Below are 22,290 nucleotides of genomic sequence, written 5' to 3'. Positions count from 1 at the left end.
CTTTTGATGGGTAGCACTAAACTTGATGAAAGTCATATATTTGAAATTAGCATTGAAATCTAATTCTTTTTGATGTATCTATTGGTATCAAAAACCCGTTTTCTAGAGTTTCGGTTACCATTGAGCCGGGTCGCTCCTTACTTACAGTTCGTTACCACGAACTGTTTGACTATGAAGGCTACTGCCCCTTTGACCTCCCGCCTTTTCTCATGAACTCTAGGAAATAAAACAGAGAAATACACACTCGTGGCAATTCTTCTTTAAAAACTGCAAAATTTTGATTTTGTGTATATAGGTACTTAAAACCCATTTAACAGGGAACTGTAATATGCTGAATTTACCTATAAATGCAAAATATTTGTCAATAAAATTGTACCCGGCTCCCACTTTAATATTTGACACAACCTCGCGCATCATGGTTATTTAAATCTTATATATAAATCTAATGAAAAAAATAATATAAAATGAAAGGATAAAGATTAAAAACAACTATTTGTGGTAACCAAAATACTATTAGTAGTACTCTATTGCCTGGTTATTTTTTAAAAATTCTAAAATAGCAAAGACAATTGGAAATTTGATATGATATGAATCTGCAAAGTACTAGACCTAAAGATAAAACTTCCTATTCTGCAATCCCAGAGTTAATAAAATCAAAATCCACTTTGAACAATATAGGCCTACGCTAGCTTGTATAAATCCTAAAAGGTAAGCAGGTTTGTTGATTTTTAGATGATAGGCAAAATGAGGATATATTTCTGCTTCTTTTACTCTCCCCCGCATTTTAAAGTACCGTTAAAGACAAGCTTCTGGCAGTTTTGGGCCAAAAAAAGTCGTCAAAGCTAGATGGCAGCGGTGATTTTTTTGTTCTAGTGCCAGCTTCCACTCTTATAAGTTTCCCAGATGTTTGGTAACATTTTTATTAGTGATGAATGAGGACTATGATTTGTCTAATAGTCAAATTAATTTACCACCAACAGGGCGGTCTGCAATTTTTGAACTAAGTTTTTTCACAGATAGATATTTCCTAGCGGAAGTAAAGAGAAAGATTACGGATGAAATGAAAAAAATCCGTGGAGGGAGTTTTTAATAGTGTTTGCTCTCTAACATCCCCCCATCCCTGAAAATAGCCTTATTTACTACTAACCTTCGCTTCAACGAAAGGCAGAAGTTTCCCTATTGCCCCTGCTTTCACACTTCCTGATGTATAATGAGTTGCAAAAGTTGTCTCGGTCAGACCATATCCTTGTTTAACAGATGCATTAAGTCTCTTATTCACCAGTTCTGCCACTTCAGCTGTGAGTGCTGCAGCAGAGTTGATTATGCACTTGATAGATGAAACATCGTAATTTTCAACGATTGGATTTTTTGCCAGTTGGAGTGCAACGGGTGGCACCAGCGGTATAACTGTGATCTACAACAGAAATAATAATAAGAATAATGTAATGGTAACTAATCAGAGCAATGCACCAGACAATAGTGTTTGCTAGTCGGATGGTAAAATTTAGAGCTACAAATGTTTGCCAAGTGAGATGTAGCCTCCAAACATAACATTAATCGCTTTTCTATATCAACTCTCCATTGCAATGCAGCTTTTTTTCAAGTACAACACATTAGAAAATGGACACTAATGCCCAAATTTATGGTTTTTCCCATTATTTTTTTTTTTAATGTAAATACCAAAAAAAGGGCATTTGTCAACAATAATACCAAAAACAAAGTATCTTTCAAAATCTAGGCTATATGAATCAATCTGAATATTGTTGTCAAAGTCTGAAATAAAAATCTAAAAGAGCGAAAGCTCTTAAAACCAAAGTTTCCCATGGGTCATAGCCATTTTCTTCTCCAGTTATTCTAACATTGAGGCTACCAAGTGACTAAGAATACAACAAAATAAAACTAGTCGGAGGATAGTAGGTAATAACACCGGTGGATCTATGATCTGTAACACAAATAATTATTGAAATTATAACCCCAATTCGTCAGAACCATGTTGAAAATACCAAACGTAATCCTAGTTGCAACAAGATGTTGTATCTGAACCTTTCTGTTAGGGTTTGATTTGATATTAAATAAAAAAAACAAGTTTTTTAAACTGAAAGTAAGGAGCGACATTAAAACTTAAAACTAACAGAAATTATTCCGTATATGAAAGGGGCTGACCCCTCATCAACTCATCGATCTTTACTATAATTTTTTTTATTTTTTTAAAAAATAATGTTGTGAGACATATTAAAACTTTAGCTTAAAGAGCGAGGCGTTGAGGAGGGGACATCCCCTTTCATATACGGAATAATTTCTGTTCGTTTTAAGTTTTATTGTCGCTCCTTACTTTCAGTTTAAAAAACTTGTTTTTTTTATTTAATTTTTGAACGTTTTTGAATAAATGGAGGTTTTGATCTTGGCTCACCGTACATCAATAATTAAAACAAAATTTTCATATTAATTTACTTTTATTTAGTTAAATGGCTTTCTCGAAACTTGTTTAATTATATTTACGAACGTTTTTATTAGTAATAAATATACGTAACTTACGAATTAACTTACGTAACGAACTTCTATATTCATATATTTTTAATTTGTTTATTAGGGGGTTCACCCCCTAGTCAATACCTTGATCTTTAAGCGAAAGTTCAAATTTTGTTCCAATTCTTTAAAAATGACCGCTTAATCACAAAGGCCGTTAATTAGAATAAATAGCTCTTATGAAAGTACTAAAGAATATTTGGCTTAAAGAGCGAGGTATTGACTACGGGGTGAACCCAATCATATATGTAATATTTTCTGTTCGTTTGAAGTTTCGATGTTGCTGCTATTGCAGTTGAAATACTTGTTTTTTTTTATATTAAATTTCTGATCTTTTATTAAATATTGCTGGGAGGTCCGGCGTCCCCTTCATAGCAATGTCCCTTCCCCCATGAAAACTTCCTTCATGGAAAGATCCTCCCACATAACCTCCAACCCGCCCCCCCCCCCACTACCAGGAAAAATCTCCCCTGAAAACGTCTGTATACTTCCAAATAACCAATATTATATGTTAACATTGGGTAAAGTTCATAACTTTCAGTCCTCCCCCCGGGAATTTTCGGGGGATTAAGTCATCCTAAAAGACATACTTATTATAGTTTCGAACATGCTGAACAAAATGGCTATCTCAAAATTTTGATCAGGTGACTTTGGGAAAAAAATGTGCGTGGGAGGGGGCCTAGTTGCCCTCCATTTTTTCGGGTAACTTAAAAAGGGCACTAGAACTTTTAATATCCATTCCAATGAGTCCTCCCACGATATTCTAGGACAACTGGGTCGATACGATCACCCCTGGGGAAAAAAAACAACAAACAAATAACCACGCACCCGTGATCTTTCTTCTGGCAAAAAATGCAAAATTCCACATATTTGTTGAAGGGAGCTTCAAACCTCTACAGTAGGGTTCTCTAATACGCTGAATATGATGGTGTGATTTTCATTAAGGTTTTATAACTTTTAGGGGGTCTTTCCTCCTTTTTTCAAAAATAAGCAAAATTTTCTCAGGTCTAACTTTTGATGGGTATAATTAAACTTGATGAAACTTATATATTTGAAATCAGCATTAAAATCTGATTCTTTTCATGTATCTATTTGTATCAAAATACCATTTTCTAGAGTTTCGGTTACCATTGAGCCGGGTCGCTCCTTACTAACAGTTCGTTACCACGAACTGTTTGATACAACACGTCATTCGCGTTAGTTTATGAAATTCTCTTTCAATCCAAAGAAAAATTATAAAAGTCTGCAAGGTTAAATATATGAAAAAGATCAAAGATATAAAAAATAATATTTCTTAACAAATTTACATCTGATTTATTATATTTTAAATGATTATTTTTCTATAGATTGAGTCCCTGCTCTTAGAGAGATTAAATAAAAAAAACAAATTTTTTTAACTGAAAGTAAGGAGCGACATTAAAACTTAAAACGAACAGAAATTATTCCGTATATGAAAGAGGCTGTCCCCTTCTCCACAACTCGCTCTTTACGCTAAAGTTTTTTATTGTTTTAAGAAATGAAGTTGTGAGACAGAGTCAAACTTTAGCGTAAAGAGCGAGGCGTTGAGGAGGGGACAGCCCCTTTCATATACGGAACAATTTCTGTTCGTTTTAAGTTTTAATGTCGCTCATTACTTTCAGTTTAAAAAACCTGTTTTTTTATTTAATTTCTGATCGTTTTTTAGTTGATGCAGCTTTTATTTTGGCTCACCGTCATTGAATAAGTAAACAAAATTTGCATAAAATTTTTACTTTTCTTTTTCTAAATGTCTGTCTCTAAATTTGGTTCTGACGTAATTTACAAATTAACTTACGTAACGAACTTATATATTGGTATATTTTTCTTCTGGCAAAAAATACAAAGTTGCAGATTTTTGCAGATATGAGCTTGAAACCTATGTTATACGGTTTTCTGATACGCTGAATCTAACGGTGTGATTTTCGTTAAAATTCTTTCACTTTTACGGGATATTTCCCCCCTCTTTAAAAATCAAGTAAATTTTCTCAGGCTCGTAGCCTTTGATGAGTAATACTAAACTTAATAACATTCATAGACTTAGAATCAGCATTATAAGCCCATTCTTTTGATACATTTATTGACATCAAAGTTCCGTTTTTAAAAGTTTCAATTACAATTGAGCCGTATCGCTTTTTTTTTTATTGTTTTTTTTATTACATATATGTCATTACGTATATGAGGGGGTTCTCCCCTTATTCAATACCACGCTCTTTACGTTAAAAGTTAAAAAAAAATTTAATTCACAAACCCCTGAATCACAAAGGCCGTTTAATTAGAATAGATAGCTCTTTTGAAAGCACTAAAAAAACTGTAGCGTAAAAAGCGAGGTATTGACTTGGGGGAGAACCCCCTCATATACGCAATAATTTCTGTCATTTTAAGTTCTAATGTTGCTTCTTACTTTCAGTTGAAAAAACTTGTTTTTTTTTAATTTAATTTCTGATCGTTTTTAAATAATGCTTGGAAATCCGGCACCCCCTTCATAGAAATGTCCCTTACCCGAAGGAAACATCCTCCACGGAAAGATTCTCCCGAGTAACCCCCTCCTCCAGTCCCCCCCCCAACAGAAAAAAATTCTTCCTGAAAATGTCTGTATATTTCCCAATAACTAATACAATATGTAACCAATGGGCAAAGTTCATAACTTGCAGCCCTTCCCCTGGGAACTGTGGGGGATTAAGTCATCCTAAAAGACATATTTATTAGATTTTCGACTATTCTGAACAAAATGGCTATCCCAAAATTTTAATTGGGTGACTTTGAGAAAAAAATGAGCGTGGGAGGGGGCCTTGTTGCCCTCCATTTTTGGTCACTTAAAAAGGGCACTAGAACTTTTAATTTCCGTTCCAATGAGCCTGCCTATGATATTCTAGGACCAATGGGTCCTAGAATATCACGAACCCGTGATCTTTCTTCTGGGAAAAAATGCAAAATTTCACATTTTTGTAGATAGGAGCTTGAAACCTCTATAGTAGGGTTTTCTGATACGCTGAATATGATGGTGTGAATTTCATTAAGGTTCTATAACTTTTAGGGGATCCTCTCCCCTTTTTTCGAAAATCAGCCAAATTTTATCAGGCGCTTAACTTTTGATAGGTAAGATTAAACTTGATGAAACTTATATATTTGAAATCAGAATTAAAATCTGATTCTTTTGATGTATCTATTGGTACCAAAATTCCGTTTTTAGATTTTCGGTTACCATTGAGCCGGGTCGCTCCTTACTTACAGTTCGTTACCACGAACTATTTGATAACTATAAGTTTTTCTCCAGAAACACAGTTTTGTATATTTCCATCTTTCTCAAAGGAATAACTATCTGGACTTTTAATTTTAAACCCCGAGACCCCAGGGTAAAAAGATAAGCTTTGCTGACCCAACTTCCAATCTATAAAAAACGCAGTAAAACTTGCTATTTCCTCTCTAAAAAGTATTCTTCGATTTAATTAGATCAACCGTCTTTATCAAATTCTTGGAAGATATAAGATGAGGTGCTGACTCAAGGTGAGAGCAAGGGGAAAGCTAAGCCTGAAAATTTCTGCCGTGGGGGTAAAGTTCTAGGAGGCGAAGCTCGACCCTTCATCCCTAGGTAGCATAGGAAAACCGCCAGCGCACCTTAACGTGGTAAAAGAGTGTAGACATAGCTAAGCCTCACGCCGAGGAAGGTAATGACTTACTTGCTGCAAGGTGACTTTGAGAAGTGGCACCCATCGAGGAAGTTGTAGCGTAGTAAAGGATACAGCATTTGCCCTGGATTCTGGTTACCGAATAATTCTTATGGGTTTGATGTGTTTTAACGGACGTTTTCGGGCAGAAAATCTCTTCCTAGCTGATTTATCTACAATGGGCTGCCTCCCCATAGTAGCCTAATATCTGTAGGCATGAATATATAAAGAGTCGGAGGTAATAGGCTTGAGATTGTTTGTGCAGGATTTTGACTCTTGTTGATAGAGTTACATCGCCAAGTACTGACCATGTTGTGATCAAGATGGGCCCAGGATTGCACAAGGCCTCCATTCAACTGGATGATCCAGAGAATTCTTGATCGCTTAAGGAATAAGGAAGGAATAAGGAAACGTAAGCGCTTTTTGTGTAGACTTGAATAGACATGTTAGTCCCGTCCTGCACTGGTCCTGGAGCCATTGCTTTAAACTTCCTAAATTTTGCACATTTGAGAACAGCGAGAAAATCAAATTTTTTTAATAATTGCCCTTTGAAGGTAATTCAGGAATGTTAACTACGAGTTCAATTTAATATTAAGGGTTAGAGTTTATTGTGACAACTAATATCTCGGAATTTCGAAAGCTAGCCTGAAAACCACCAATAGACATGGGTGTCCAGTCAAAATGAAAACTTTACCATTGGAATCACTATTGCCGAAAAGCCCGTACAGGAAAGTTACAGCCCCCGACTTGAACAACAAGGAATATCACTTTTTGCATGACACTGATTTGTCCTCTATCTTTGTCTTGGTTTTTTGGAAGTGAGAATCAAAGCAAAAAGATCAAAACAAGAAGAAAAAACAAATCAAATCAAAAAGACCCAAATCAAAGCAAAAAGATCAAAATCAAAGCAAAGCAAAGGAAAACAAGATTTATTTAGGTGGGGTGCACATTGCTCCGATGATGTGCGTAAGCTTGGGTTGATTCTAAGTCAAAATAGGCTTGCCATTACTACGAATTGAGCTATATTATTTTGAAAGAAGCCCGTAACCTACACCTTGATCTTAAAAGGATTTAAAGAATAATATAAAACGGATGTTGTATGAAAAAAATGTAAACACTGACTATTTTTCCCAAAACACTGATTCATAAGAACCTTGACATTTCTAAATTTCTAAAAATAAAACAAAAAAGTAAAAATGTTTCGGTTAGTTGACTATTTTGAGAGTTGGTCCTGTGGTCTATTAAAAATTTACAACAGATTCAACTAAGGCTCACAATCTTGTACATCAGACTAAGAACTCAGTAACTCGTCTTTAGGTCTCAGATTCAGTAAAAATGGAAAATCAGGGCAACAAAAGCAATAAATTGGGTATAGTATTATTATTATCTTCTACAACACTTTTTATTCTTAAGCTTAAACAATTTTTTTTTTGATTTATTCAAACCCTGAAACAATTTCTTTTTCTTGATTGGAAAGAATAGAATTATTTTATTTGACTGAAATTGGCACTAAACTTGCCCAGAACTTGGAAACTAGCATAAGGCCTGTTGGTTTTCTCTCAAATTCTATAGAATAACATTAGCTTCTAATTCTGGATTCTAAAGAGATACCCAGCAAACTAATCACTCTCATAATATTTCAATAGAACCATAGTTCCAAATAGCTTCACCTATCATGCACATAAATTGTAATATTTGCCTACCTTAAATTTCTGAATGTACTCTAGTAAGTTAGTCAACGAAAATCTGGGCATTAAGATAAGCTTTACTCCTCTCATTAAGCAGTAGAAAGACAGCATCAGTCCATACTGGTGAAACAGTGGCAGAAATCCAACACATATATCACCTTTATTAAGATCATGAAGCCATGACCTGGAAACAAAAGATTTAGTAGATTATAATAATACAAATATAAAAAGTCACGATAAGAAAATCCATCATTTTGATCCAGGCAAAACTATTTTAACTAGATCGATCTCGCTATTTAAAGTTCACTATTCCTCTTAGATAGTTTCCTCTCCATCGAAGATTCTCCACGTTGAAAATTCCGCTCCCAGCAAAAAAGCCCCCCGTACATGTCCCCAGAAAAATTCCGTACATTTCCCAATGTGAACAATGGGCGAATTGCGTAACTTACAGCTCGTTCCCCAGGGACTACGGTGAGCCAAGTCATCCCCAAAGGCATAGTTATTGGATCTTTCAATTATGCTGAATCAAACGGCCAACATAACATTTTGATTAGATGTCTTTGGGGAAAAAGGGCGTGGGAGGGGGCCAAGTTGCCCTTCAATCCTTCTGGTAACTTAAAAAGGACACTACAGCTTTTTATTTCTGTTCGAATGAGCCCTCTTTTGACCATCTAGGTTCGATAAGATCACTCCTGGAAAAAAAAGCACGTATCTGTGATCTATCTTCCGGCAAAAGTGATAAAATTCTACATTTTTGCAGATAGGAGCTTTAAACATCTACAATAGGGTTCTATAATATGTTGAATCTGACGGTGTGATTTCTATTAAGATCGCTTGACTTTTTAGGGGAAATATTAAATTGAGTGAATTTCATATATTTGGAATCATCAAGAAAAAACAATTATTTTTATTCAATTCAATTTAGTGAATTTTATATATTTGGAATCATCAAGAAAAACCAAATTTTTTGATCCAATCCAATTCAATTGCTATCAAAATTCCGTCCTTAAGAGTTTCGGTTACTATTCGCCGAGTCGCTTCTTACTTACAGTTCCTTACCACAAACTGTTAGGGGAACCGATAGCTTAGAATTTGGCTAGGCACAATACGCAAAACGATGAAGTGATTAAAATGATGTATCCGATTGTTAATGTATGACATATCATTTGCAAAAACCAACGACCTGAGCTGCTTCAAAAACGGATGCTGGAAAAATAAGGCCCGTTTTTTTAGCACTAAGATCTTACATCTAAGATCTTGCATCTTTCTGCAAAGATTATCGTTTTTTCACTCATCTTTGTTCTAAGACCTTACAGCTCACTGATTTTAGCAAAAAGTGTGAAGAACGCCATTTTTCTGCCGTTTAGAACAATGATGAGAGAACTTTGATAATATACTCATCATTGTTCTCAGACCGCTGATCAGAGCAGAATGATGAAAGACATTTGCATAAAAACGATAAAACATGTAAGATCTTAGTTAAAATTTTTCATTTTTAAGCGTTTTTTGACAAAAGACGTAAGATCTTGGCATAATGATGAGTGAAAAAACGGCCATATAGCTTTTGAATGATTGTGAATTAACCGTCTGTGTCATAAGCTTCACTGGATCTTGGCGTTATATGCAAAGTTGCCAACTTTTTGGTCAATGAATATGTCCCTTGAGCATCCAAAAATGTGTCTTTTCAGCCAAATTATGTCCATATTTTGTCTATAATATGTCCATAATATGTCCATCTTGAAATTTCAGAAACTAGTTTTTTTACGACTTGAAAACCTCTTTCAATGTGGTCAGTTAACATCGAATATAATGAAAACGAAAAAGATTCATTTAGTACATCCATAGAGAATGAACTAGTTCGAAAGCACAAAAGTCATAAAAACATGCAAAAAGTGAAAAACAACTTGTGGGAGGCGAAGGCTCATCTTCCTACGAATTAAGATACATAAAAAAGTAGTTTTTATTGCATCTTCCTACAAGATGCATCAAAAACTATATCTTAATGGACAAACTCCTTAGTTCTGTTGAACAACGCAGAAGTGCTGGACGGATATTTTTTAACAATATCGAAAGTATTGAACTTGGTTATCAAACACCTAAATATTTAATCCCTTTAGACTACTCAGTATCCATAAAAAGTAACGCATTATCAAAATAGTTTGTTCAAAGTAAACATTAAAACTAAGATGAAGAAAATCAAATAAAAAAATTTTTCTTCAATATTCTAATTTAATTTTGAATACCGAAACCTAATATATTTGAAACCTTTATGCTTCATAACTGTAAAATATTTAATCTTTTTCAAAATGACAACTAGATAAATACAATCACTCCTGGGAAAAAAATTATAATAAAACACAAAAAAAGTTTCCTTTCAGGGGAAAAATACAGAAATTCCAAGCAGTCCGTTCACTTTTCTGATTATGTCTGATATTCGATACATTTCTGATTATGTTGGCTTCATGTATCAGCTCATGGGTACTCTTGCAATGCAAGCAAAACTTGACGGCATGTTTTTTTTTACCAAAAATGCCCTTATTAAGTTGTTTTGTATAATAATACAAATTTGATTGTGTACTAATAACTGCACTAATTACTAATAAACAAATACATATTTAGGATCACCATAAAAAGCTGATTCTTTTATTTAATGTTATCAAAAGTCAGGCTCATACTTTCTTTATTGACCAGGATCGGTATTTACTTACCATTCATTACTATGAAGGGTATGAAGAATTGATTTTTTTTTTTTTTGCTCCAATTAAATCATGTAAAAAAAATGTTTCTGGAAAACTATAAAGAGGTCACGAAGTCACAAATGAGAACTTATATTTTCCTTAATAAGGGTCAAAATCTATTGGCAGGCAGCCAAAAATGCAGGAGTCAAGCGACGTTGCAGAGCGCTAGGTAAGCTGGGTTGCCCTTCAATCAGGGGGGTGACATCCCCAAAGGCATATTTACTGGACCTTTTCAACAATGCTGAACAAAAAAGATGTCTACGAATTTTGATTGGATGCTGGTTTTCGGAAATGATAGGCGCGGGAGGGGGGGGGGCTTGTCCTCAAATCACTTTTGACTCTTATGAAAGGCATTAAACTTCTATGAAATGGGCACCATCTGAAGTTTATACGACTACCCATTCCATAAAACCTTATATACCCCAGGGACATAACTTACAACCCTTGTACGAGGGGTCTTAGGGGTTTTATCATCGCTGATGGTATTATTATATGTTCTTTGGCCATTTTTAACAAAATTATCATCTCAAAATTTCTGCTGTATGCATCTAGGGAAAAGAAGACGTGGGTGGAGGGGGTGACTGGTTTGCCTCTGGTCACTGCAGACTCTTAAAAATGGCACTAGAACTTCTGATTTTCAATCCAGTGAGCCCCCTCCAAAGTTTATAAGACCCACCCTTCCATAGAAATCTTGTAGGTTACTAATGGGGAACTAGTATAACTCGTAGCCCTTGCCCTGAATATTTTGGGGGGGGGGGTCATTCCACAAAAAACATAATTACTGGACATTTCAAATATGCTGAATAAGATTCCAATCTCAAAATTTCGATTGGACATGCTTGGGGAAATGACGGGCGGGGGAGGGGGACTGTTAGTCCTCCAATCACTTATGATTCTTAGAAAGGGCTTTAGAGCTTTCAATTTACAATCGATCCGCTTTCAAAGTTTCAAAGACAACCCTGTCTTTACGATGTGTCTTGGTTAAAAGTAAAAAATAAATTGTAACTTTATCACTCTTTCATTCATGAAATGAAAAATGAGTTTATCTACTTAAAGTAAGGAGCAGCATTAAAACTTAAAACAAGAAGAAATTATTCCTTATATTAGGCTCCTTCCTCAATACCCCTCTCTTCACGCTAAAATCTTTTTCAAAACTTTAAAAAAAAAAGTTTTAATTCAATTACAAGGCACTTGTGTTTCAAGAATCGTTCTAAAAAAAATCACAAAAGGTCGAACGTTAGCGTAGACAGGGGGTATTGAGGTGGGTGTAGCCCACGTCATATACGGAATAACTTCTGTTCATTTTAAGTTTTAATGTCACTCTTTACTTTCGTCAGAAAAGAATTGTTTTTTTTTATTTATTTCTGATCATTTTTCAGGTAATCCCAGGAAATCCACCCCCCTGAGGAAAATTTCCCCACGAAAAATTCCCTCCCATGGAAAATTCTTCCGCCGGGAAATTACCCCCGGACAACTCCATCCCTGCTGCAAAATTCTTCCCCGAAAATTTTTTCTTACAGTTCTGGCTGAAAAATACTCCATAGCACACTTATATTTGAAGAAAGACTTGTTTTCATTTAGTTTCTGATCCTTTTTAAGGACATTGGTAAATATCCCTTTGTGGAAAATACCTCTCCTCTTCCCTTGGAAAGTTTATCCCCCAGAAATTTCCCATGGAGAATTTCTCCTGGTGATAATTCCCCCATGGAAAAATTCTCCCATGGAAAATCCCGCCCATAAAGATCCCCAGACAATTGCAACTTCGCTGAAAACTTCCTTCCTGACAATTCCCTCAAAGTGTCTCCACATGTACAATGGGATCAACAACGAGAAAGTAAGACAAATACCTCAAATTTTGTATATGAATTCTGGCAAATTTTCCCCATGTGATATTTCCCCTGAAAAGATCAACCCCAGAAACTTCCATCATAACGGGAAGTTCTCCCCGTAGAAAATAAATCCCCAAAAGATCTCCTTCCCCCCTTAGAAATGTCTGTATATTTACCTATAACAAATACTATATTTAAAAAATGGGCAAATTTCAAAACTTGCGGCCCTTCCTCTAGAGGTTCTGAGGGGTCATGTCATCTCCAAACATTTATCTATTGTACCTTTCAACTTTACTGAACAAAGGGCTATCTAAACATTTTGATCAAATGACACTAAGGAAAAATGGGCGTGGGAGGAGGGCTAGTTGTCCTCTAATTTTTTTGTCAGTTAAAAAGAACACTAGGTCTTTTAATTTTTGTTTGAACGAGCCCTCTTGCGAGGTTCTAGTACCATTGGTTGGATACGATCACCCCTAAAAAAAAGTAACAACGACAAATAAACACGAATCCGTGATGTTTCTTCTGGCAAACACTACAAAATTTCACATTTTTATAGATAGGAGCTTGGAACCTTTACAGTGGGGTTCTCTGATACGCTGAATCAGATGCCGTGATTTTCTTTAAGATTCTTTGAGTTTTAGTGGGTATTTTTCACCTTTTTTAAAAATTTGGCAAAATTTTTTATACCCATAACCTTTGATGGGTAACATTAAACTTAATGAATATTATATATTTGGAATCAGCACAATCAGCTTGGTACACCTATTTATATCAAAATTAATTCCAGATCATCAAGAATCCAATTTGTTTTCTTTTAACTTTTGATTTTCAGTTAGTAATACTTGATAAATAGATGGATGTTTTTGCCTGACTATTGGAAACTGGAAGCGATTGTGAACAAAAAAGGTGCCTGGTTGCCTATTATCTTGACTGTAATGTAAAAGCAAGGACAAATAAAATCGTTTATAGATTATAGAATACAAACTTGTAAAGAATATCAAGAGTATTTGCAAATAGTTATCTGTAGGAAAGAGCAAGCAACCCCCAAAAATACAGTATAAAACGTAAAAAAAATAGTAGAAAGTAAGTAGTTAAGTAAATTTAGTGCTAGATAAGTATTTTTAGCACTAATTTGGTGAAAAATTACATTTTTATTACAAAAATATGTATCCAACTGGGAAATATTCTATTGTATGTCATAAATTTGCGAAATATGTCCCTTTTATGTCCCAAATTTCTAAAATATGTCCCTTTTGTGCCCTATTATGTCATTGTGTCCCGGCACATAGGAATATGTCCTTCGAACATAAAATATGTCCAGTTGGCAACTATGGTTAAATGGGCAAAAACTAATGCTTTATGCTGCGCGACCAATACAAAAGAACACCACCTAGCTATGGGTTAACCGTGATCAAGTTAACCGTGATGGAAAGCTTCGCTTGTGTAATCTTCGCAGAAAACTTAGTATTCTGTGGATATTTACCATAGTTTTAGGGATGAATAGCCCCCCCGCCCCCCTTTTCAGGATAATAATAATAATAGCCGCAATGTGAAAAATGATCCTTCTACACATTTCCACAATAATGATTGTGTTTGAAACATTATTATGTATAAAGGAATAAGCAGAAATAATAATTGGAAGGATATCCTAGATCCCATAACTGATATTTTCGTCAGCAGACTAAGCACTATTAACAAAAAGTCTGAAACTTATAATATTAAAGAAAAATGAGAGACTTTGTGCAAATATGTTTTTCTGCCTTCATTCCATTCTAATAAATTGCTTCTTTTTTAAAGGATTTTTTTATCGATCCACACTTCATCCCACTAGAGTTTTCCATGTATTATTTTTAATAAATTTAACAAAAAAAGTAGTACAAGTAAAAAATTCTACTGATATTTTAGATTGCCGAAGAAGAAAAGTTATTCCCCTGATAAAAAGCAAACTTCTCAATGGAGTTTAGGTACAATTTGTTACACCCTAAAATATCTACAAGAATTTAAGCCAGCTAAAAAGCAAGAGGTCTCTTTTCACTTTGAGATATTTGACAATGTCATGTCTATCAATATTTAGAATTGTCCTTAATATGGATAGGAAAAAACTGGAAATAAAGAAGATCAAAATATTCTGCAAAACAGATATTAATTTGTATTTTTCTAACCATACTCTTTTGAATTTAGTTTTTTTTTAATTTGTTAACAAAATTATTTTCGTTATTTCTTTTGGTTTTGTCTGATTCTTCTCACTTGATTATATGTTTCAGAGGTTTATTTTGCCTCAATAGTTAAATTTACTATTCTCCAGTCCTTATTTTCGCCTCACATATCTTGTTAATGTTGAGTTTTGACTCGTAAGTCAATTTTTTACTAATTCTTTGACCTACTATCCTTTTTAGATTTGCAAGGTCTAATTTTAAGTGTTGAATCAGGTATATTCTTATTGCCCAAAATGCCATTGTTCTGTTTACTAAGTTTTAAGAGAAAATAAAACCGAAATATTTAGTTAGAAAAGTTTTTTTTTGCTATAGGAGAGTGGCTATGGTTCATACTCCATAAAAAAAAAAAAAAAAAAAACTGTCTTCCTACTTTAGTAACTGAAATAAATGAGCACTTGAACAAGGTCTAGACCCTACTCATCCATCCAGTTCCCTAGGACAAAACAATATATCCAATCCGACAATCCGAAAATAAAGTCCAAATTAGAGCAAAATCAACATCAATAAGTATACGTCAATGTTCCGAAACCAAGCTATAGCACCATATGCGTATACGGAAAAATTACAAATTATTGTACTTACTTAGCTTGTGTTAAAGCTGTAACCAGGTTTCTATGCGTCAACATAACACCTTTTGGTAATCCAGTTGTTCCACTGGAAAAAGGCATAGTTGCAACATCATCTAGATTAATTTTTGGAGGTAAAAAATCATGATTAACATTGGCATGCATAAGTTGATCATAAGTTACGTATTTTTCCCCAATGTCTTTGTTTGTGTCGAAAACAAATAGTTTTCTCATTCCATGGGTGACAGAAATACGTGGAATAATAGCTGATGTACAAAACCAATGAGTTGGTTCAGCAACCTCAACAAAATGTTCCAGTTCTCCTGAAACGACACAGAAAAAAAAATACAACGTTTTCTTCTGTAACTTGCTTACTTCATAGTAAGAATACCCCATCACAATTACGCGTTATAATGCTAGAAAAAGCACACTCTTGTAATGATTCTATATAACGAAATAGCACATGCACTACAAGTGACTAAACTGAGATGGTTTGATTATTAAACTTAAGAAAAAAATTAAACGTTTTCTTCTGTAACTTGCTTACTTCATAGTAAGAATACCCCATCACAATTACGCGTTATAATGCTAGGAAAAGCACACTCTTGTAATGATTCTATATAACGAAATAACACATGCACTACAAGTGACTAAACTGAAATAGTTTGATTAATAAACTTAAGAAAAAAATTCAACGTTTTCTTCTGTAACTCGCTTACTTCATAGTAAGAATACCCCATCACAATTACGCGTTATAATGCTAGGAAAAGCACACTCTTGTAATGATTCTATATAACGAAATAACACATGCACTACAAGTGACTAAACTGGGATGGTTTGATTAGTAAACTTAAGAAAAAAATTAAACGTTTTCTTCTGTAACTTGCTTACTTCATAGTAAGAATACCCCATCACAATTACGCGTTATAATGCTAGGAAAAGCACACTCTTGTAATGATTCTATATAACGAAATAACACATGCACTACAAGTGACTAAGCTGGAATGGTTTGATTATTAAACTTAAGAAAAAAATTCAACGTTTTCTTCTGTAACTTGCTTACTTCATAGTAAGAATACCCCATCACAATTACGCGTTATAATGCTAGGAAAAGCACACTCTTGTAATGATTCTATATAACGAAATAGCACATGCACTACAAGTGACTAAACTGAAATGGTTTGATTATTAAACTTAAGAAAAAAATTCAACGTTTTCTTCTGTAACTTGCTTACTTCATAGTAAGAATACCCCATCACAATTACGCGTTATAATGCTAGGAAAAGCACACTCTTGTAATGATTCTATATAAGGAAATAGCACATGCACTATACAAGTGACTAAGCTGGAATGGTTTGATTATTAAACTTAAGAAAAAAATTCAACGTTTTCTTCTGTAACTTGCTTACTTCATAGTAAGAATACCCCATCACAATTACGCGTTATAATGCTAGGAAAAGCACACTCTTGTAATGATTCTAAATAACGAAATAGCACCTGCACTACAAGTGACTAAACTGGAATGGTTTGATTATTAAACTTAAGAAAAAAATTTAACGTTTTAAGTTGGTGACAGAAATTTTAGTCACAGTAGAATAATGGTTTTTTCGTACTACCCATGAAAGTATTTCACACTAGCATAACATACAGCTAATGCTATGTTACTCAATCAAACGAAGCAAAATTCGTCTGTAACGTGGGCAGTGCTACGTTAATATGAGCTCTAGCTAGAAACTTACGCTACTTAAGTTTATATTACATAATGAAAGCGTTATAAGTTTATATTACGTTACGTCTTTGAAGGTGTTTCGCGCATGATCAGATCTTGAACCTTTCACTCTATTCCATGTTATTGATTTCTTAATAGTTTATTTATGATGACTGTGATGATTCTAGACGATGATTGAACTGGTTTACGGATTTTTAGGTCATGCTGGTTTGAGATTAAATAAAAAGAACAAGTTTTTTAAACTGAAAGTAAGGAGCGACATTAAAACTTAAAACGAACTGAAATTATTCCGTATATGAAAGGGGCTGTCCCCTCCTCAACGCCTCACTCTTTACGCTAAAGTTTTTTATTGTTTTAAAAAATAAAGTTGTGAGACAAGTCAAACTTTAAAGGGGCCGTCCCCCCTCAACGCCTCGCTCTTTAGGCTAAAGTTTTTTATTGTTTTAAAAAATAAAGTTGTGAGACATAGTCAAACTTTAGCGTAAAGAGCGAGGCGTTGAGGAGGGGACAGCCCCTTTCATATACGGAATAATTTCTGTTCGTTTTAAATTTTAATGTCGCTCCTTACTTTCAGCCCCTTTAATGACAGCCCCTTTCATATACGGAATAATTTCTGTTCGTTTTAAGTTTTAATGTCGTTCCTTACTTTCAGTTTAAAAAACTTGTTTTTTTATTTAATTTTTGATCGTTTTTGAATAAATGCAGGTTTTGATCTTGGCTCACCGTACATGAATAATTAAAACACAATTTTCATATTAATTTACTTTTATTTAGTTAAATGGCTTTTCGAAACTTGTTTAATTTTATTTACGAACGTTTTTATTAGTAATAAATATACGTAACTTACGAATTAACTTACGTAACGAACTTCTATATTCATATATTTTTAATACATTTATTAGGGGGTTCGCCCCCTAGTCAATACCTTGCTCTTTAAGCGAGAGTTCGAATTTTGTTCCAATTCTTTAAAATGAACGCTTAATCACAAAGGCCGTTAATTAGAATAAATAGCTCTTATGAAAGTACTAAAAAATATTTGGCTTAAAGAGCGAGGCATTGACTACAGGGTGAACCCAATTAAATATGTAATATTTTCTGTTCGTTTAAAGTTTCGATGTTGCTGCTGTTGCAGATGAAATACTTGTTTTTTTATATTAAATTTCTGATCTTTTTTTAAATAATGCTGGGAAGTCCGGCGTCCCCTTCATAGCAATGTCCCTTCTCCCATGAAAACTTCCTTCATGGAAAGATCCTTCCACATAACCCCCGACCCACCCACCCCCTCCCACTACCGGGAAAAATCTCCCCTGAAAAGGTATGTATACTTCCAAATAACCAATACTATATGTTAACATTGGGTAAAGTTCATAACGTTCATAACTTCAGGGGGATTAAGTCGTCCTAAAAGACATACTTATAATATTTTCAAACATGCTGAACAAAATGGCTATCTCAAAATTTTGATCAGGTTACTTCTGGAAAAAAATTAACATGGGAGGGGGCCTAGGTGCAATCCATTTTTTGGTCACTTAAAAAGGGCACAAGAACTTTTAATTTTCATTCTAATGAGCCCTCTCAAAATATTATCTGAAACTCGGTTGATACGATCACCCCTGGGGGAAAAAAAACAAAAAAACAAACAAATACCCACGCACCCGTGATCTTTCTTCTGACAAAAAATACAAAATTCAACATTTTTGTAGATGGGAGCTTGAAACCTCTACAGTAGGGTTCTCTGATACACGGAATATGATGGTGTGATTTTCATTAAGGTTCTATAACTTTTAAGGGGTCTTTCCCCCTTTTTTCGAAAATCGGCCAAATTTTCTCTGGCGTGTACCTTTTGATGGGTAGAATTAAACTTGATAAAACTTATATATTTGAAATCAGCATTAAAATTTGATTCTTTTGATGTATCTATTTGTACCAAAATACCGTTATCTAGAGTTTCGGTTACCATTGAGCCGGGTCGCTCCTTACTTACAGTTCGTTACCACGAACTGTTTGATGTCTTGTTTAAAAGGGAAAGTTAATGCTTAATGTAAGGTAGCTTAACCACCAAGCATAGGAAATTACGTACGTACTGTTACAGCCACTTAAGCAGGACAAAAGCTCAATAGATCACCTTTCATATAATTAGAAGAAGATGTTTTGAATCTCATAGCAGGGTTTCTTATTCCCAGCAGGCACTATTCGAGGCATCTTCTTTCTTTGAAGTTATTAAATTAAAAAAACAAGTTTTTTAAACTGAAGGTAAGGAGCGACATTAAAACTTGAAACGAACAGAAATTATTCCGTATATGAAAGGGGCTGTCCCCTCCTCAACGCCTCGCTCTTTATGCTAAAGTTTGACTCTGTATCACAACTTTATTTTTTAAAACAATAAAAAACTTTAGCGTAAAGAGCGAGGCGTTGAGGAGGGGACAGCCCCTTTCATATACGGAATAATTTCTGTTCGTTTTAAGTTTTAATGTCGTTCCTTACTTTCAGTTAAAAAAACTTTTTTTTTTATTTAATTTTTGAATGTTTTTGAATAAATGCAGGTTTTTATTTTGGCTCAACGTACATGAATAATTAAAACAAAATTTTCATATTAATTTAATTTTATTTAGTTAAATGGCTTTATCGAAACTTGTTTAATTTTATTTACGAACGTTTTTATTAGTAATAAATATACGTAACTTACGAATTAAATTACGTAACGAACTTCTATATTCATATATTTTTAATACGTTTATTACGAAGTTCGCCCTCTAGTCAATACCTTGCTCTTTAAGCGAAAGTTCGAATTTTGTTCCAATTCTTTAAAAATGACCGCTTAATCACAAAGGTCGTTAATTAGAATAAATAGCTCTTATGAAAGTACTAAAAAATCTTTAGCTTAAAGAGCGAGGTATTGACTACGGGGTGAACCCAATTATACATGTAATATTTTCTGTTCGTTTAAAGTTTCGATGTTGCTGCTGTTGCAGTTGAAATACTTGTTTTTTTATATTAAATTTCTGATCTTTTTTTAAATAATGCTGGGAAGTCCGGCGTCCCCTTCATAGCAACGTCCCTTCCCCCATAAAAACTTCCTTCATGGAAAGATCCTCCCACATAACCCCCGACCCCCCCCCCCACTACCAGGAAAAATCTCCCCTGAAAAGGTCTGTATACTTCCAAATAACCAATACTATATGTTAACATTGAGTAAAGTTCATAACTTTCAGCCCTCCTCCCGGGAACTTCGGGGGATTAAGTCATCCTAAAAGACATACTTATAATATTTTCGAACATGCTGAACAAAATGGCTATCTTAAAATTTTGATCAGGTGACTTTGGAAAAAAATGAGCGTGGGAGGGGGCGTAGTTGCCCTCCATTTTTTTGGTCACTTAAAAAGGGCACTAGAACTTTCAATTTCCATTCAAATGAGCCCTCCCACGATATTCTAGGACAACTGGGTCGATACGATCACGCCTGAAAAAAACAAACAAAAAAACAAACAAACAAATAAACACGCATCCGTGATCTTTCTTCTGGCAAAAAATACAAAATTCCACATTTTTGTAGATGGGAGCTTAAAACCTCTACAGTAGGGTTCTCTGATACACGGAATATGATGGTGTGATTTTCATTAAGGTTTTCAGTGCTATATCGCACTTACGAATTTAAAATTTAAAAAAAAAACACGTATATAAGAGCAATAGCTTTCAAATGAGTCATTAAACATCACTTTTGTAAGTTTTGCTAGCCCAATAGCCCCAGCTTTTCCACTTGAGACACGACACCAAAAGTGCCGTTTTTAGTGCCATTTGAACCTGATGATGGTAGAATTTATATGACAGACGTAGATATGTGCAAAATCTTTTATATGAGTTACAAAAGGTCTGTCAACGATGTTCTGGTAGCTTGCCACCCTTTCAGAAATAACACAAAGTGCCATTTTAGTGCCATATGGCACATGCAGAGGGCATAATTTATATAAAGCGCGTAAATATGAGGAATAGCTTTTGAATGAGCTATTAAGAATCTCTCTATGATGTTCTGGTAGACCGATAGACCTGTTGAAAAAAAAGAAACAAAAAAAAAACAAAGAAACAGGAGACAGATCAGTGCTACCAATGCAAAAAAACAAATTTTCCTTGTTGTTCTTGGAGGGGGACTGTAAGTTGATTCCAATGGTACCCTCTTCATTTTAATCTGATGCCGTTTTCAAGTGGTTTGAGGTTTTTTTTCGAAATCACCATAAATATCTTTTCGCAATAAAATTGTACTTTTAAGACGAACCGAAATAATTGTTAACGTTCCTGATTAGGTGTCATATGGAAATCTTTTTCACTAGGTATTTTTTTTTCAAAACGCGTTTTTTGACTTTTGGTTACATGGGCTGAGGTTCGCTCTTTACTAGGTTGGAGTTGCCGATGCAACCATGATACCTTGCCGGGACATGCTTTAAAAAATGAGCCTTGAAAATTACTGAAAAAAAAACAGCAGTGGATACTAATACCGATATTCCCGATACGATACATGCGATACCAATACGCTCGATATCGATACGCCCGATACCACATACAGGCCTTCCCTAGGGACTATGAAGGGCCATATCATCATCAAAACCATATATATTTGACCATTGAACTATGATAAACAAAATGGCTATTTCAAAATTTTTATCGGACTAGTTTGGGAAAGGGGGCCTGGAGGGAGGAGGGATGTTTGCCCTCCAATCCTTTTGGTCACTTAAAAGGGCACTTACAAGTTTAATTCCCTTTCGAATGAGCTACTCCACACCTCTCTATAATGCTCTGACCAACCCCTAGCCCTGCTAAAAAAATAAAAGAAAAAAAGGAGACAGATCAGTGCTACCCATGCAAAAAAGTCATTTTCCTTGGTGTTTTAGGTGGGGGACTGTAATTATCCTACAAAAGGTCTTGAACCATGCTGATTCCAATGGAGTACTTTTTATTTCGATTTGGCACCATTTTCAAGGTGTTTCAGGCTCTTTTTCGAAATTACCATAAATTTCTTTTCGAAATAAACTTTTAATTCTAAGAATAACCGAAACAATAGTAGTAGAATGGCCCCTATTGATCGTGACAGGGCTCCTTATATGGGCATAGAATACTGACAGGGCTCCATATATGGGCATAGAGTCATTAGGGAGAACACGTGGTTAATGGGGTCAATGACCTCTTTTTCCAAGGTCGATTTATTTGATGTTTCTATGTGTAATAACTCCGGAACGAAGGTTGCACATGCGCATTGAATTCTAACGGGAACAATGTTATTGATCTAGGACTCGAGGGGGAAGTGAATTTCCGAGAACTTGATT

At 34.6% G+C, this 22,290-nt stretch overlaps 1 protein-coding gene across 2 annotated transcripts in view; it reads right to left on the bottom strand.

Annotated features, from left to right (window-relative positions):
* The window catches only part of LOC148950645 (uncharacterized), a 122,099-nt gene that overhangs the window by 33,190 nt on the left and 66,619 nt on the right, over positions 1–22,290 (bottom strand). For both annotated transcript variants that reach the window (XM_089091683.1, XM_089091682.1), the window contains 3 exons: positions 15,263–15,569; positions 7,913–8,081; positions 1,148–1,414 (listed from right to left, as the gene is read on the bottom strand). In XM_089091683.1, coding sequence (XP_088947809.1) covers positions 1,148–1,414; positions 7,913–8,081; positions 15,263–15,569 — 743 coding nt within the window. The remainder of the gene's footprint in view (positions 1–1,147; positions 1,415–7,912; positions 8,082–15,262; positions 15,570–22,290) is intronic.

The sequence above is a fragment of the Artemia sp. Qi Xiang Cuo genome, chromosome 7 (assembly GCF_049724085.1).
Source record: "Artemia sp. Qi Xiang Cuo chromosome 7, ASM4972408v1, whole genome shotgun sequence".
NCBI classification, from domain to species: Eukaryota; Metazoa; Arthropoda; class Branchiopoda; order Anostraca; family Artemiidae; genus Artemia; species Artemia sp. Qi Xiang Cuo.
Note: the sequence above shows the minus strand (reverse complement) of the source record. Positions and strands in the feature narration are given on the sequence as shown.